Source organism: Pseudorca crassidens, chromosome 9, assembly GCF_039906515.1.
Source record: "Pseudorca crassidens isolate mPseCra1 chromosome 9, mPseCra1.hap1, whole genome shotgun sequence".
Classification (NCBI taxonomy): domain Eukaryota; kingdom Metazoa; phylum Chordata; class Mammalia; order Artiodactyla; family Delphinidae; genus Pseudorca; species Pseudorca crassidens.
In genome coordinates, this window is record NC_090304.1 from 78,341,286 (window position 1) to 78,358,667 (window position 17,382).

A 17,382-nucleotide genomic window follows, 5' to 3' on the forward strand; every position below is an offset into this window, starting at 1 on the left:
TAAGCAAAGAAGAGGATGACATAACTCTCAAAAATTCCAGCATATCCAAGCAAAGAAAGAAGAGCTCAAAAAGACCCTGAGAAGAAACAACCAGAGAAGTCAGAAAATAACCAGAAATGTATGATGATATGGAAATAAAGGGAACTAAAGTCAGGAAAGATAGTGGTGAAGAAGTGTCTAGGTCTGCAATTAGGTCAATTAGTTAATCGCTAGCAAAAGCAGTACATTGGAACAGTAGAGGTAGAAGCCAGATAGCAGTAAGTTAAGGATCAAATGGAAGTTGTGGCAGTGAACACAGTATAATTTTAGAGTACTCTGTGGAAAGTTTTATCTGAAAAGGAAGATGACAGACAATTAGTGGGGATGGGGGGTTAGGGTCAAGGGGAATTTAGAGTGATAAAAAATTCCAAATCATTTAGTATAGAAGTAATGTGCATTTTTGTATACAGGTTTTCTTCACTATTAGATTTCTTTTTCTGTGCATTATTACCCTTTGTGTTATCAGACATTTTCAATTAAAAAAGCTCTTTTGCATTATGAATGAAAAGATAGACTTTTTTGTTCAACAATGTCTCTTCTAAGACTTCCTTAAAGTCTTAGAAGAGATAACGCGTCAGACAATTTTGATTTCCCTGTAGCAAACAAACATATAGTTATTATACCAAATCTTGCTAGGACCATTATATCAACTTTGTTTTATGAGAAATTATCTCCATTCTAAATTAGAATACATAGTTTTCAGTTGTTATTGTAATATACTATTATGACTATGACTTCATGATATTTATATCTACCTATACATACACACACATAAATTTTATGTGTTTGGAAAACAAATGTATATAATTTATAGAGAGAACACTATTGTTTACTTATTTAAAAGTTGAACTCCTCTCCACAGATAACTAACAGTATTAAATCATGTATGTGAAAATGCTTTGTAAACTATAAAATGCTATACTATAAATATGACAGCTTGGAATATTAAAGATCAAGTATTAGGTTAATAGAAATATTTATATGTACTGTTATTGAAAATATAATTAAACTACAAATACTTATAAGCTATTGTCACATTAAAAATACATTTTCTGTACAATATAAGCCTAAAATGTGTTAGAAAATAAAGTAATGTCAAGAAACAGGGAGCTTCCAAAGAAGGGGAGGTATATCAGTACTCACAAATGATTGTTCTAATGTAGAAAATATTAGTTGTAGATTAAAATAATTTAAGATGTTGTAATGTGATAATCTAAAGGAGAAAAAAAGTTGTATGAAAAAAATGGAGGGCATTCAATGCTTAAGCCTCAAGAAAAATCAGAGACTTATGTCCATATGAAAATAAAAGCTACTTAAGAAATAATGAGATATAAGAATATTAATAAATGACTAATAAAATAAAAGCCTTCCATCACAACCAAATCCTTATCACAAAGATAATGTACTTGACCGTTCTTCTGGTAGATGTAGGGTAAAATAAGCTATATTTTCCCCATATTTTTATACTTTAAAATGATGTTATTAGATATCTATCTCCAATATCCATGTATTTGTGGTGAGACAGTTGATCCTGAACCACAGGCTACCCTGAGAAATCTGACCAGAGCTAAGCAGTAATCTATTTGACCTCTTTTTGCCCTTTGTACCAGTACTTTAAACCAGATTTTCTAGCCCATATTCATTATCTGTATGACTATCAGACTTCTGAGAGGTGAAAATACTCTAAGAGCAAGGAATGAGAAAGAGGAACCTGAATAAGTAGGCTATGTACATTTCTCAGCTCATGAGAGGACACTGGGTGATCAGAAGAACATCATGCATGGACCCTCAGAACAAAACATAATATGAATTGAAAGCCTCGAGGCAGCCCAATAAATCAAAAAACCATCTTAATAAGGCTGTCTCTCTACTTCCTGTTCAAATGCTTTTCCACCTGTGCAGATCCATTCCTGCCTGTCCAGCTGTCTCCATACCTGATCCCCTCTTACCTAATCAGCTGTCTCCTTTAAGAGCCCCATTGCTGTCCTACCATTCCCAAATTCTTCCTAGCTATCCAACTGTTTCTCCCACCCACCAGCCCCATACCCTGCCTATCTGTCCATCTGTCCCCTCTACTCTTCCAAAGAACTTCTTACCAGCCCCATTACTGTCCTACCCAATCAAATATCTTCCTCGCCCTCCAGCCCCAGTTACTTCCAGCTTTTCTAGCAGTTTCCCTCGTCTACCAGCCCCAATTCCTTCTGCCCAATTCCTATTTACCCCACCCACCCCGAGGTTCACCAGTCATTCCTGATTCTGACTCACAGAGTAAGTTATTTTACAAAACTTTCAGACCCAAACATTTCCTTCCAGCACAACGTTCTACCCCAACCACTCTAATGCCGGCCCTTGTTCATCATTCCCTTCCAGCTCAACTGATTGTTTCCCCAAACCCTTTGGAAGGTCTCCCAGTTTTGAAGCCTTCCTGTTTGTCCAGTCATCCCCCTCATCAACCTATCCCCACTCTTTCTTCTATCACTCCATTGCCTGAATATCCTGCTAGCTTAGATCATTTTCAGTCAGTCCAGCAATCTGTTCCACAAACCATAACATTATCAAATCTGCCCCAGGCCTTTGTAGATCATCCACCTACATCAGTTTTCTCCCATCCCCCTCCCTGTCATTCTCCATCCTCTTCTTTGTCTTCATCTTCTACTTCCATATCCTCTTCTTCATCCTCTGTACAGTTTCCTTCCTCCTCATCTGTTTTTTCCTCTCCTTCACCTTCCACTTCTACCTCTCCATTCTTACCGCTTTCATTTATCCCTTTTTCCTCTCCTTTGCATTCATCTCCCTCTCTGTATTTGCCTCCAACAAATTTAGATTTCCCGCCTCTAATTCCTCCTGTTTCTTCTTCCTTTATGATTTCTTCTTCCCATGCTTCACTATTCCTCTCTTTCTACCTCCCCATCTCCTTTTATTCCTATCCATTCCTTCAATCCTCCTCACGAATTGAAAGTAGAGAAGAGAAGCAAGTGGAGTAGAGAAGAAAGAAATAGAGAAGAAAAAGTTGACAGATGACAACTTTAAAGGTAAAAAAAAATTAGTTTATTAGGTATTTTGTAGATTTAGCAATACTTCATTTGGGAAGGGTGACTGAAGAGGAAGGAATATGTAAGAGTATAAGAGTAGGAAACCTAAAAGCAAGAGAGAAAAACATATTCTCAGTGTTCAGGAACTTGTGTTAGGTACCTTTTTGCTCTTGTTGATCCCTCTGTGGTCACAAAAATGGTAGTCAGGAATCTAGTAATCATTGACTTTGACTATTCCAGTCTGTCCAAATAAAGATATATATGGGTATTGGAGATAGATATATGTCACATGTGGCCAAGTGTCACCTTCCAAAACATTTGAATCCTCATTGAACTGGGAATAATTCCAATGAATTGGGAATAAATACCCTTGGGGTTCTCACTACTGCCCCTAATGCAACAGCAGTCAGCTATTTGATATACTTCACCCCCAAAAAAGAAATTATTCCTTTGTTCTTTTCTTTTCACTTTGTACATATATTGAAATGTTACATGCTATAAGTTTCCAGAAGATGTGAAATTCTAAAAGAAGATGATGTCATCCACTAATAATTTGCGGATGGCACTTTAACACACTAAAAGTAAAGGTAGCTCCCTCTGTGGCATGAAAACCATGCTTATATTTGTGGTACAACTGAAAATAAATATGTACACTCTTCTCCATGCAATAAAATCCAAGCTTCCAAAACTAGTAAAGTTAGATGGAAATTCCTGTCTACCCTAACAAGAAATTTTATTTTCTATCTGCTTGAATCTTCAACCAACTCTATTAGGGTTATAGGGATACCTACCATCCATGACATCAACTCAGAACTAAGGGTATGCAGCATATCATTATCCAGATAGGAATTCTCTTAAAGAGCTGAGGACTAACTCTATACATCTACAGGAATTACTTCTATATCTATCCCAAACAGTAGATAGAGGAATAGGATTTAATAATCAGAGCCATGAATAATTGGATATTCCTACATGAAGACGGAGTGCTTTATTGGCACTGTAATCTCACATCCACTTTTATTCTACTGTTGACTCCTTGAAATTCCCATTCTAATATGTCTATATATTTCTCCAATATCCTTATATGTGATTATCTGGACACACACACACACACACACACACACACACACATACATATGAATATATCATATGTATGCTAACTTTATTTAAATGTACTAAACATTTTTTATGTATGGTTCACAGAGTCATAGATAATTCCTTGCCTTCATCATTGTCAAAAAATGATCACAAGCATCAGAAACATCTATCCAAAATCAATTCTGATAAAGAAATGAAGGAAAACAGCAAGGCAAACTTGACTACTAACAAAGATGCATTCCAGCTTAAACTGGAGGAAACTCAGAAACTCCTAGAAGATCAGCATCTAAGCAGTTTGCAAGTATGAAACTCTAAATACATTATTAATATTTTAATATCTAGCAATAATTCTGTCCCATTTTTGCAGTGTTCTCCACTAAAGAAATGTATACCACTAGCCAAGGGTGTGTTTAGATGAATCAGCACAAATTCATCACAGATACTAATGAAATAAGTTTTTAATATTTTTTTAACCTTTTACTCCATTTTTCTCTCTGCTTTTATTCTTATTTTTCCATCTCTCATATTTAGAAAAATATGCTTTATGGATGCTATTTTCTGAAAAACATGAAAGCTATTTGAAAGTATAATGTAATATAAGTAACATTATTAAAGACTGGATTATAAAAAGCAACTTGAAAATTATAATACATATGGACATAAGGTTCTTAATGAAAATATGGCACAATTAGCTAGAAATGGCGTCTCTATTCTGACTCTAATATGGTATTTACTTTGGTTTTTCCCACAAATGAGCATGGAGTTCATACTACATTTCCTGAAATATTCATGCACTTTATTTTTTATGAGTAATTACACACAGTTATGAGATTCTTAGTAGGCTGATATCAAGATTAAATTCATAACCTTGGCCTAATTTATCCAATAACTGAGCAATTATGGCAAGACTAGAAAAGCGAAGCAGGAGACTTCTGGCTATGATGAAGTGCCTTCCTGCCTATAATTCTATAATTCTGAATAAATAATATGAAACAATTATTTTTAGACAGTATAGAACAGGTAGTATAAGATATGATCACTAAAAATAAGGGAAACAAATGAGGTAAGCCCTAAGATTACATAAGCTTTTTACCTGTACATGTCCTCTGGAAACGCCTAAAAAAATTCCACAGGTATTCCAACTACCTGTCAAAAAAAAAACCCAACCCTTTCTAAAGAAGATTGACATCTAAACATTCAGCATAATGTTCACAACGTCCAACACTCAATCAGAACTTACTAGACATATGAAAAAGCAGAAACCTGTATGGCCCATAACCAGGAGAAAAATTAGCCAATATAATCAGACACATAAATGACAGAGATAACAGAATTATTAGGCAAGAATTTAAAATAACTTTTTAAATATTTTCAAGGAATTAAAGAAAAATGAACATAATGAAAATGGAATTTTTGGAAGAACCAAATAGAACTTCTAGATCTGAAAACATATTATCTGAGATTAAAATTACACTGGATGGACTTAACAGAGCAGGCATTATGGACAAAAAGATCAGTGGACCGAAATCATCCAAACTGAAGCATTGGGAGAAAAAAGACGGAAAAAATATATAACAAAATGTTAGTGACCTGAGGAACAATATCTAAATCTAACATACATTTAATTTAAATCTCACAAGGGGTAGAGGGAACCTTTAAAGAAAACAGTGGCTGAAAATGTTTCAAACTTGATGAAACTATGAATCCACAAATCAAAGAAGCTCAACAAACTCCAAGAAGGATAAGTGTGCACCCATGTGCATGTGCGCACACACCCTTCATAAAAGCACATGAAAATTAGATTAAGCTGGGGGGGGGAAGATGTATTATGTGCAGGTGAACAAAGATAAGATGGACCATACTAATTTCAAGCCAGAAGACAGTGAAACAATATTTTTAAAGTTCTGAGAAGAAAACATATGACCAACTTATAATCTATATCTAACTAAAATGTCCTTCTAAATGTCCTTCTAAAATGAAGGCAAAATAGGCATTTTCAAACAAACATCAGCTGAACACCACCACCAGTATCTGCACTATAAGAAATGCTCCCAGAAATTTTTCAGGCAGAATGAAAATGATAACAGATGAAAACTCAGATCTATAGTGACAGAAAACAGATTAGTGGTTGTTAATGGGTAAGTATTGACTACAAAGAAGCATGATGGAAATTTCAACAGATGGAAAGGTTCTAAAATATTTCAGTATGATGGTTTCGAACTATACATTTTAAATGAGTGCATTTTATTGTAGATAAGTATATCTCAATAAAGTTGATTTAAAGACTAAAACACAAGGCATGTTAAGTCTAGTACAGTTTTTATCAGTAACTTACAAGCAAAACTTGAAGCTGATCATAATGTTTCATTTTTTAGTATAAGAAAATTTCTGAGGGAAAAAATAGTATAATTTAGTGAAATCAGAAGTTGATGAATTTCTTCTGAGGTGCTTTGGGAAATGAAGCCATCACAGACATATGCGAAGAGAAATCTTAAAGCCATGAACATCACACTTACAGCTAGAAGGACCTTCTAACCCAGATTTCTATATCTCATTAGATGCAATCTCAAAGAAATTCATATTAGAGTCATAGAGGTTTTAGGAGCCTCATTATCAATTAATACAACTCAATTCCAAAAACAGGCACTGAAGAAGCTGTGCTTTGATTTGTTCTAGTTAGGTAGAGTGACCATCTCTTTAAAAAGATATCACAGTACTGAAGGATGTGACAGGCAGGGAGTAAATGCTAGTAATAACAAACTCTTATGAATCATTTTCTAAACATTTCACAATAATATATCAATAAGCATGAACTATACAAAGTAAAATATTTTATCTGTAACTGATTTCGTTGGTTTCTCAGTTTATTTGGGGGGCTATAAAAATAATAAATTTTTGTTTAATACCAAAATATTTAAATTTTCTAAAATTTTAAGGGAACTAATTTTCTTTGAGTCTTCTTGACTAGATTAACAATTTAAAGTCTTCTTGAATTTATTTCTACATATGTGATACAGATTAATGCATTCTAAACATATGTCATATATGTGAGAAATTAGAAATAGTTTTAAACATTGACTATACTTTGAAGTGATCGTGAAATTTTATTAAAAACTGATAATTTCCATGAAATTTCATTGAAGTAGCAATAAGAACATGTAAGGAATTCATAGAAATTATTACTGTGCTAAATCTCCAAAAACGAGTCATTAAAATCAATCCTAAATCCACATTAGAGTTACCTGGGGAATTTAAAAATAATAATAATACCACCAGTACCTGGACCCCATCCAAGTATTCAATCAGCAGGACCTGGCATGTTTTTACAAAGCTTCTTATGTGGCTCTAATATGCAGCCAGAGTTGAGAACGCTATTATACAGACCATGAGATTAACTTTTATAAAAAGATGTAGCCTGACCAATAGGAAGCTCATATTAGAGTCATAGGGCTTTTAGGAGCCTCGTTCACGTCCAGTGAAGGTTTCAGGAAAAACATACCATTTGTAAATTACTATTTTTCAGAATTTCACATGCCATTATGAAATCTTCAAGAAACTCCATTCTCTGAATGGAATAGCAATAGCAAAATTATTTTTTAAGCTATAACTATGGCTAGGATAATTAAGTAATTATCAATACTTTAAGGTGAAGAAATTAAGGCACACACACTTTATTGTAAGTCTTTGTTGGCTCCCTCTTTTTCACTCTGAGGACTACTCCAGGGATATAGATTATTTATATACCTATACGGTTTGTAGTCGTACTACTCTATTTTATATGCCAAATAGAATTGGGCTCAGTAACAATGGTGTGTTGAATCATTAATTTTGGCACTTAAAATTTTCTAAGCTATAAAACAATGTTCTTTTTTTTCTTTCAGAAATTTTGTGATGAAGTTAATCATATAACAAATTCTGAAACCCTCTCAAGTATAGACAGTCTTGAGGCTAGGGAATGTGAAGAAATATATTTAAAACTTAATAAGGAGCCTTCTACACCAATCCAGCAGCAGAATTCTATTTCCCTCAAATCCGCAAATCTTCAATCAACTAATCTAAGCTGCTTTGATGAAGATAAGCTGTCATTCTCTAAAACTCAATATATAAATAATTGGCTTATAAATTTAGATGATCCAAACACTCAGACTGTCACACCTTTCTCAGATATTTTAAGTAAACCTAATGTTCTACCTTCACGTAAATGTCTTAATAGTGAAGAACAAAATTCATCTGCTCTGAGTAGAACTGTGGAAAGAGCCACAAATACTGCTAACAATTCAGTAGCCTTTGTATATAGTCCACCCATATTTGTAAAAGATATAAAAAGCAAAAAGACCTCTGAAACTAGTGCTATGAGGACAACTGACACCAATCCTGGATCATTCAAAAGGGAGAGACCATTAGTTACTGAGAGCCCAACATTTAAATTCAGCAAAGCCCAGGCCAATCCAGATTCTCCAACCCAGGAAATGGCAACAATTTCAGACCAAGAGAAATATTCTGAATTGACTCAAGAAAATAGAACTACTTCAGTACCCACTTCATTTGTACCTGTGGCAAAACCTTTAGTTTTGCCATCGAATACACTATCAGCTAGGCCTTTACCCAAAAAAAGTATACATATAAAAGAAATTGACCCAGTGCAGTGTTCTGATAAGTTAGGGGAAATGAAAGACATTAAAGATGAAAAGATAAGATATTCTAACTGTGATGAGGAAGAGTTGTCTTTATTTTCAGATAATTTTCAAGCTGGCTGTATACCTTACAACTCTGACTCAAAAGATAAAAAACAGAAAATAGCTGAAGCATCAACATCATTGTATAGTATAATTTCTAATTGTGACTTAGTTGGTCAGCACAAGAAAATGAAATGCAATATTCATGAGAGAAATGGTGTGAGGTTTCTTAAAAGTATTTTAAAGAAAGAATCTAAATATGAACATGATTATTTTAAGGCACTGGTTACAAACCAAGGCTTTAAGTTAGGAAATCAAAAAGCAGCAGATATCAGAGATAGTATTGAATTAACAAAAGAAAAAGGGAAAAGTGCAGAAATTCCAAAGATTATTAAAAAACTGAGATGGATTGATGAAACTGAAGATACAGAAAAACATGTTGAAGATAATCATTCACTGAAAAATAGAATAGGAATAACTCAACAGTGGTCTCAACAATTCCACATTCAAACTAAAAGTGTTGCTGCCAGCAACATTACTAGTATTATTCCTGCTTCTTCTGTGAATTCTGCTGATAAGAAAAAGCCCAAGGATGATTTTATCTCTGAAAATGTCACTGCTTTAGGAGGATCTGGAATAGACCATGTGCCTTTGAACTGCTTTATACCTTCAGGTTATAACATTGCTAAACAAGCCTGGCCAGACTCAAAAGAAGAGGAAAGTAAATCCCCTGTAAATAGTGGTGGTTCTAAAACTCAGAAAACTAATCCACAAAAGGGTGGAGCAAAAGTAATTAGAAGAACAAGATCTGCTAAAGTTCAATCAGGCTTTATATATACGAACAGAAAAGGCGCTGTTATTCGACCACAGTCTGCGAGCAAAGCCAACACATTTTTACAAGCTCAGGGTAAATTAATTGTGCCTCATCCTCCTCCTAAATCTCAATTAAATATTAGAAGTTGTAAAAATATACAAGTATCTCAGTATCAAACTGTAATGCCTGAAAATTCTCAAAACATCAGTACATGTGACTATGTTAATTCAAAACATGTGCTTCCAACAGAACACAAGTTAAATCAGTGGAATCAAGAAAGTAGTCTTCCACTCTCACATGTTTGTCCTGACTTAGTCACTGCGATGCCATCTCTACCATATTGTTCTTCTGAGTGCCAAACTTTAGCAAAAATAAATCATTCAAACGGCAATCAAATGGTTGCCCAGCAAGATGGGACATTATATTACACCCAAAGATGTCCAGCATATGAAGAAAGTCATTCCTCTGTGACTCTTAAAACTACTAAAGAAGAATTTGTTCCCTTGTGGAAAATACAGCATAATATTCTGGGTCAAAATGAAAAGGCCGCTGGTAAGAATAAATTTATATATTTTTATAGGTAAAAAGTACAAGTTTTTAAATTCATGTGAACTTTCTCTTCTTGAGATATGGCAATATGCACCTTATAAGATATTAATATTAAATAATAACAGCTTTATAGAAATAACTTATCACCCTTAATATTGTACCCTTGTCTATCTAGTAGCTATTGCTTTTAAGCGAATGACCCAACCTTTGCTCAACTAAAACTAGAAACTTTTGCCAACCTCCATTTTTTCCATGACTTTTCTTGTTAGTTTAAAAATAAATTCTGTTATTATCCCAATATTACAGTCAAAATTTCTGTCAAGTAAGCACAGTGAAAAATGTTGTTTAAAATATTCTAAATAGGTGAATAAATGTGATTATAATACTTTTCTTTATTCTTCTTTAAAATGTTTGTTAAATTTAATTGTTATAAGCTAATAATAGGTGTGCCTACCCCTCTCATTCTCTTTCCAAAAGAGTGGCAACTTTACTTTTATCTGTTATGTATGTAGGGTTTCATATGGAGAAAAAATGATAGCATTCCTTTAAACATTTTTGAAAATTAATTCTCTATATTATGCCTTTGCCCTTAGTAGCTGGTTGATGCCTCATGAAGCTACTTTCCTCTAAGCAAATGGACTATAGGCCCATAAATTTTCCTACCAGTAGAAATCAATTGCCTATTCAGAAATAGATAAGACTTGGGAAACATCAGAAAAGCAACCCTTTTCTTCTCCCAAAGGTATGAATAAATATAAAGAGGATATAATGAGGTAGTTAGTTTAAATTTAAACTATTTAAAGCCTTCTTCAATTAGACCATGAAATTTTAAGGACAAGGGACTATTTTTATAATTCTTCACCTTATCCCCAGGTTTTAACACTGCCTGGTACTTAGTAGGCATCCAGTCTTTTCTTGAATTGAATGGACACAAGCCAGATTAGCAGATGGGAAGCTAAATGCAAAGACCTTAATCTAAACCTAGATTTTTAACTATTATTTCTCTCACTAAAAGGTTTCATTTTCTTTTTATCCAGCCACTTCACAATGTAACTTCAGTTTTCACACTCCTTCCAGAAAATGAAAGCATCATGTAGATTTGATATTTTAAAGGAAATTATGGTAAATAAATTATAATGGTTGCCTTTCTTGAATTCCTACTCTGTGCCAGTTATAGTGCTAAGTGCTTTACAATTATTGTCTCATTTAAACCTCACAGCAACCCTGACAAATAAGTATTTTTTAAAACCCCATTTTGCAAAGAAGGAAATAGAATTGCCCAAGGTCATGAGCTAGGAAATAGCAAAAATGGTACTTTCATTCAAATATCTATGGCTCCAAGTCCCATAGTTTTTCTACTAAAACTATGTAATAAATATAATTATTAAGTGAACATGTATCAGAGTCTGAGCTGATCAGGAAAAATATTAGGAAATATAGTTTCCCAATAGCTCAAGCATAAAAGGGTAACATATGAAAATTATGATCTCCTTCTCTGCTAAAAGAAATATATATATATATATATATATAAAATCTAAAACACCAATATTTTTCTAACATTTAACCAAAGTAGGTAATAGTTCTTATGGGTCTTTGTATGATGAACACTGGAAAATGTAATGAATTTTAACATTTTTTGCCATGTTTTTAAAGAGATAGAAATATTGAAATTGTTATATATGTCTATACTTATTTTTTTGTTCATTGTTTTGCTTTTATTGAAGTATAGTTGATTTACAATATATTAGTTTCAGGTGTACATCATAGTGATTCAATATTTTTATAGATTATACTTTAAAGTTATTGAATATGATGGCTATATTTTCCTGTGCTGTACAATATATCCTTGTTGCTTATCTATTTTATACATAGTAGTTTGTATCTCTTAATTCCATACCCCTGTCTTGCCTCTCCCCCATTCCCTCTTCCCTCAAACCACTAGTTTGTTCTCTACATCTGTGAGTCTGTTTTGTTATATAGATTCATTTGTTTTATTTTTTAGATTCCGCATATAAATGATAACAGAGTATCTGACTTTCTCTGTCTGGCTTATTTCACTAAGTATAATACTCTCTAGGTCCATCCATGTTATTGCAAATGACAGAATCTCATTCTTTTTTGTGGCTGAGTAATATTCCATTATGCACTGCTTCCATATCCTGGCTATTGTAAATAATGCTGCTATGAAGGGGTGAAGTAGCTTTTCAAATTCGTGTCTTCACTTTCATCAGACATATATTGAGGAGTGAAAGTAGTTCTATTTTTAGTTTTTTGAGGAAGCTTCATGCTGTTTTCCATAGTGACTGCAGCAATTTACATTCCCACCAACAGTGTATGAGGGTTCCCTTTTCTCCACATCCTCTCCAACATTTGTTATTTGTAGACTTTTCGGTGATAGCCATTCTGACAGATGTGAGGTCATACTTCATTGTGGTTTTGATGTGCATTTCTCTACTAATTCTAAAGTGATGTTGAGCATCTTTTCACATGCCTGTTGGCCATCCATATGTCTTCTTTGGAAAAATATCTGTGCAGGTCTTCTGCTTTTTTTTTTTTTTTTTTTGATTGGGTTTTTTGCTGTTGAGTTGTATGAGCTATTTATATATTTTAGATATTAATCCCTTATTGGTCATATCATTTACAAGTATTTTCTCCCATTCATGAGGTTGTCTTTTCATTTTGTTGATGGTTTCCTTTGCTGTGCAAAAGCTTTTAAGTTTAATTAGATTCCATTTGTTTATTTTTGCTCTTATTTCCTTTGCTTTAGGAGACAAAGCCAAAAAAATATTGCAATGATTTCTGTCAAAGAGTATTATGCCTATGTTTTCTTCTAGGAGTTTCCAGTCTTACATTTAGGTCTTTAATCCATTTTGATTTTATTTTTGTATACGGTATTAGAGAATGTTCTAATTTCATTCTTTAACATGTAGCAGTCCAGTTTTCCCAGTGCCACTTATGGAAGAGACAGTCTTTTCTCCATTGTACATTCTTGCCTCCTTTGAAGTAGGTTAATAGACCATAAGTGCATGGGTTTATTTCTGGGCTCTCTATTCTGTTCCATTGTTCTATGTGTCTGTTTTTGTGCCAATACCACTCTGTTTTGTTGTACATGTCTATACTTCTTAATACTGTAATTATACTTGGAAAATCTAATACTAACAGGATTACATCTGTTCAGTATTACATTACTGAACATCTTTGTATGTTCAGTCATTCAAGCTTTTTTTTTTCAAAACTATTTAAATATTAAACATTTCAAATGAACCCTTTGCTAATACTGGATTATAGTTCAGTGAGCATCTATTCATTTTTTTTGTACTCTCCTATTTGCCAGGTCACTTTTATTCTCACAGTGTACCCAGAGTTGACAATTGTGGAGGGCATCTTGCTCTCCATTAGCATATCCAGAACTCTCCAGCAAAACTCTCAGTAAAAACTCTATTTCCGTGAGACCCAAGTCATTCAACTATGCCAACTCCTGATCTCTCAAGTAATTTTTCCCCTGAAAGAGGACTTTGGCATCTGGTTCACAGTCATTCTTTATTGGAAAAGTCTTTGCCAATATACTGGTGATTCAGTATTGATGTGAATGAACAATCCAATGCCCTGATCTCTCTCAATCCTTTCTCACCTCTAATGAATTTCTCTACCATTCTGCCTCAAGTACCCATTCCTTTTGTCATACTCTGGACCAGGTCAACATCAATAACTTATTTCTAAAATCAGTAATTATTTACATCCTTCTCTCTGAACAATATGCTTTTTGCACCAGGATATTTACACCAATGGAACAGAATAGAGTCTAGAAACAGACCCACATATTTGAATGCTTGATTTTTGGCAAAGGTGGTACTGCATAGCAGGGAGAAAAGATTTGTCTTTTTTTTTTTTTTTTTTTTTTTTTTTTTGCAGTACACGGGCTTCTCACTGTTGTGGCCTCTCCCGTTGCGGAGCACAGGCTCCGGATGCGCAGGCTCAGCGGCCATGGCTCACGGGCCTAGCCACTGCACGGCATGTGGGATCTTCCTGGACCGGGTCACGAACCCGTGTCCCCTGCAACGGCAGGTGGACTCTCAACCACTGTGCCACCAGGGAAGCCCAATATTTGTCTTTTTATTAAATGGTGCTGAGTCAATTGAATGATTATATGGAATTAGTAAAATGACCCTTACCTCACACCATACACAAAAGTCAATTCCAAGTGAACTGTATATATGAATATGGAAAGTGAAAAAGAAATGCTTCTAGAAGATAACATAGGGAATATGCTTATGATTTTGGGATGGGCAGGGATTTTTTACACAGACATAAAAGCACTAACCATTAAGGAGAAGATTGAAACTTTTTCATCCAAAACACCATTAAGATATTAAAAAAGCAAACTATAGAGTGAAAGAAGATAGTTATAATGCATAATACCAACAAAGAGCTCATATCCAGAATCTATAAAGAACTCCTACAATCAATAAGAAAAAGACAACCTAATTATATCAGTCAGGTTTGAACCAGAGAAACAGAACCAGTAAGATATATTAAGATTTAGTTCAATAGGTTGGCTTACATAAATGTGTGTGGAGTCGGGGGAGGAGGGTATCTAGGCAAGTCTGAAATTTTTAGGGCAGGCCAAGAGGAAAGGCAGGAACTCATAGGAATAGACAAACGTTGCCATTCACAGGCAGAATTTTGTATTCTCTCAAGAAAGCTTGCTTCTGAGGCCTTTGAATTGATTGACTCAGGTACACTAAGATTATCTAGGATAATCCCCTTTACTTAAAGCAAACTGATTATAGACTTTAATAACATCTACAAAATACCTTCACAGCAACACATTAGTGTTTGATTGAATAACTGGGGACAGTAGACAGATGACACATCCAAAAGACCATCACACCGATTTATTTTAAAGGCAAAATATTTGAATTAGCTTCTCATAAAGGAGGATAGCCAAATGGTCAATAAACATGGAAAGATCTCAGCTTCAGTCCTCAGAAAAATTCACATTAAAACAATTAGATACAACTACACACACATTATCAGAATGGCTAAAATTTTTAAAATACAATACTAAGTATTAACAAAGATGTGTAACACCTGGAAACTCAATGTCTACTAAATTTGAATATACGCATATCCTTTGACCTGGCAATTCCAGACCAAGAGGTGTGTGTGTGTGTGTGTGTGTGTGTGTGTGTGTGTGTGTGTGTGTGTGTGTGAGAAATTCATTCATATGTAAAACAGAAGACATGTACAAGAACTTTCTAAAGTTCTAAAACTTTAGCAGCTTTATAGCCATAATCTAGAATGATCTCAAATGTTCTTCAACACTACAATATATAAAGTGAAATTTATTCATTCAGAGAAATACCGTAATAAAAAATGAATTGGCCACTGCTAAGAAACAGTAACATGGATGAATCACCATGATATTGTGCAAAAGAAGCCAGTCATTAAAATGCATATTATATTCCATTTCTATCATGTTGAAGAATAGGTACAACTATGGATGGGGGTATATGGAAACAGGTTATAAGGAAAGCTTTTTCAGTGGGTGTCTGTGCAATCTGGGTGTGTCTACATAACCTGTATACTTATAATTTGCACATGTTTCTATAGGTGGTTATACTTCACTTTTTTAAAAAGCCAAATGATGTTGGCCTATCAAATACTTCGAAACCTGATTTCAGAAAGAATGTATTTTTTTTCTTTTCTAGGAAGTATTAAAAATACCTTCAAGGAATCAAAATTTTGATTGCTAGAAAAGATCAAAGATGCAATTGAGCTTAACTCCCATATTTTATAGATGAGGAAATTGACACATGTAACAGTGAGATTATATAGCTCAAGATGACACAGGTAGTTCAAAACAAAGCCAGGATTTTGTATTGCAGCTCCAGTGTTCTTACCTTAGAATAAATCTAGTTTTCATGGAATCAGAAATGTAATCAGAGACACTGAAGCAAATTATTTTAGGTAAAAATTAGATAGCATCTACTGTGTGCCAATCACTATTCTGAGCACTTTACATATGGAAACAAATTTAATTCTCTCAATAACTCTGTGAGTAAATAATATTACCCCCATTTCATAAATGAGGAAACTGAAACAGTGAGAGGGCTAATAACTTGTGTAAGTCACATAACTAGTATAAATGGCAGAGCCAGGACTAAAATGCAGGCATTCTTTCTCTAGCATCTGTTGTCTTAATTACTTAGCTATTATGCTTGTTTAAAAAAAAAACTCTCTCTGTGAGGAGATGGAGATAACCTTATTGTGGTGATTATTTTGAAATATATATGTGTATCTACTAATCACATTGTATAACTTGTAAACAAAATATGTTGTATTGTCAATATTTCAATAAAGCTGGAGAATATAAATTAATTTAATTTTTAAAATGCTGAATAACTAGATTTTTCAGTGATACACATTTTAAAAATAGTACATTCATCTATACAGTTTGTGGAAAGTACAGAGTAACAAAGGAAGTCATTAATAAAATGAAGAATGGCATGAAGATTTAAAATCATCTTTACTAACTGAAATGATAAACAAAAACTAATAAAGTTTGGTTTAGCAGAGATAACTATAGTCATGTATTTGCACTCAATATACTTTTTAAAGTTTCTCAATTGAGAAATACGTCTTACATACAAATAATGTACATAATGTACAAGAACAAGTTAAAGACTAATAATAAAAGAACCCTGTGCCCAATGCCCAGTTTCAGAAATAGAAAATCACTAGTATTGTTGAAATCTCACATGCCTCTCCTTAATTGCATCCCCCTCCTATCTTACAAAATGACACTACATAGAATTGTGTTAATTATTCTATGCTTTTCTTTATAATTTTACCATGTGTAAATGTATCTCAAACAATATATTGTTTAGTTTTGCCTAGTTTTGTAACTCATATAAATGGAGCCATTTCATCTATATACCTCTATGATTTGCTTTTCTCAATAGATTTGTTTTTTGGATCCATTATTCATTAGTTTAACTGTATTTCATTTGTATTCATTTTTGTATTACATTTCATTAAAATTGCTATATTCTACAAAAATTTTTCATTCTCCTATTACTGGACATTGGGTTGCTTTCAGTTTCTTGCTTTTATGAATAATGCTTCTGGGAACAGTTTTGCACATCTACTGATAAACATGTTGCTGGGTCAT

At 33.6% G+C, this 17,382-nt stretch overlaps 1 protein-coding gene across 7 annotated transcripts in view; it reads left to right on the plus strand.

The window, feature by feature from the left end:
• Positions 1 to 17,382, plus strand: part of CEP126 (centrosomal protein 126) — a 116,970-nt gene that overhangs the window by 61,304 nt on the left and 38,284 nt on the right. For all 7 annotated transcript variants that reach the window (XM_067750811.1, XM_067750805.1, XM_067750806.1 and 4 more), the window contains 2 exons: positions 4,275 to 4,470; positions 8,051 to 10,211. In XM_067750811.1, coding sequence (XP_067606912.1) covers positions 4,275 to 4,470; positions 8,051 to 10,211 — 2,357 coding nt within the window. The remainder of the gene's footprint in view (positions 1 to 4,274; positions 4,471 to 8,050; positions 10,212 to 17,382) is intronic.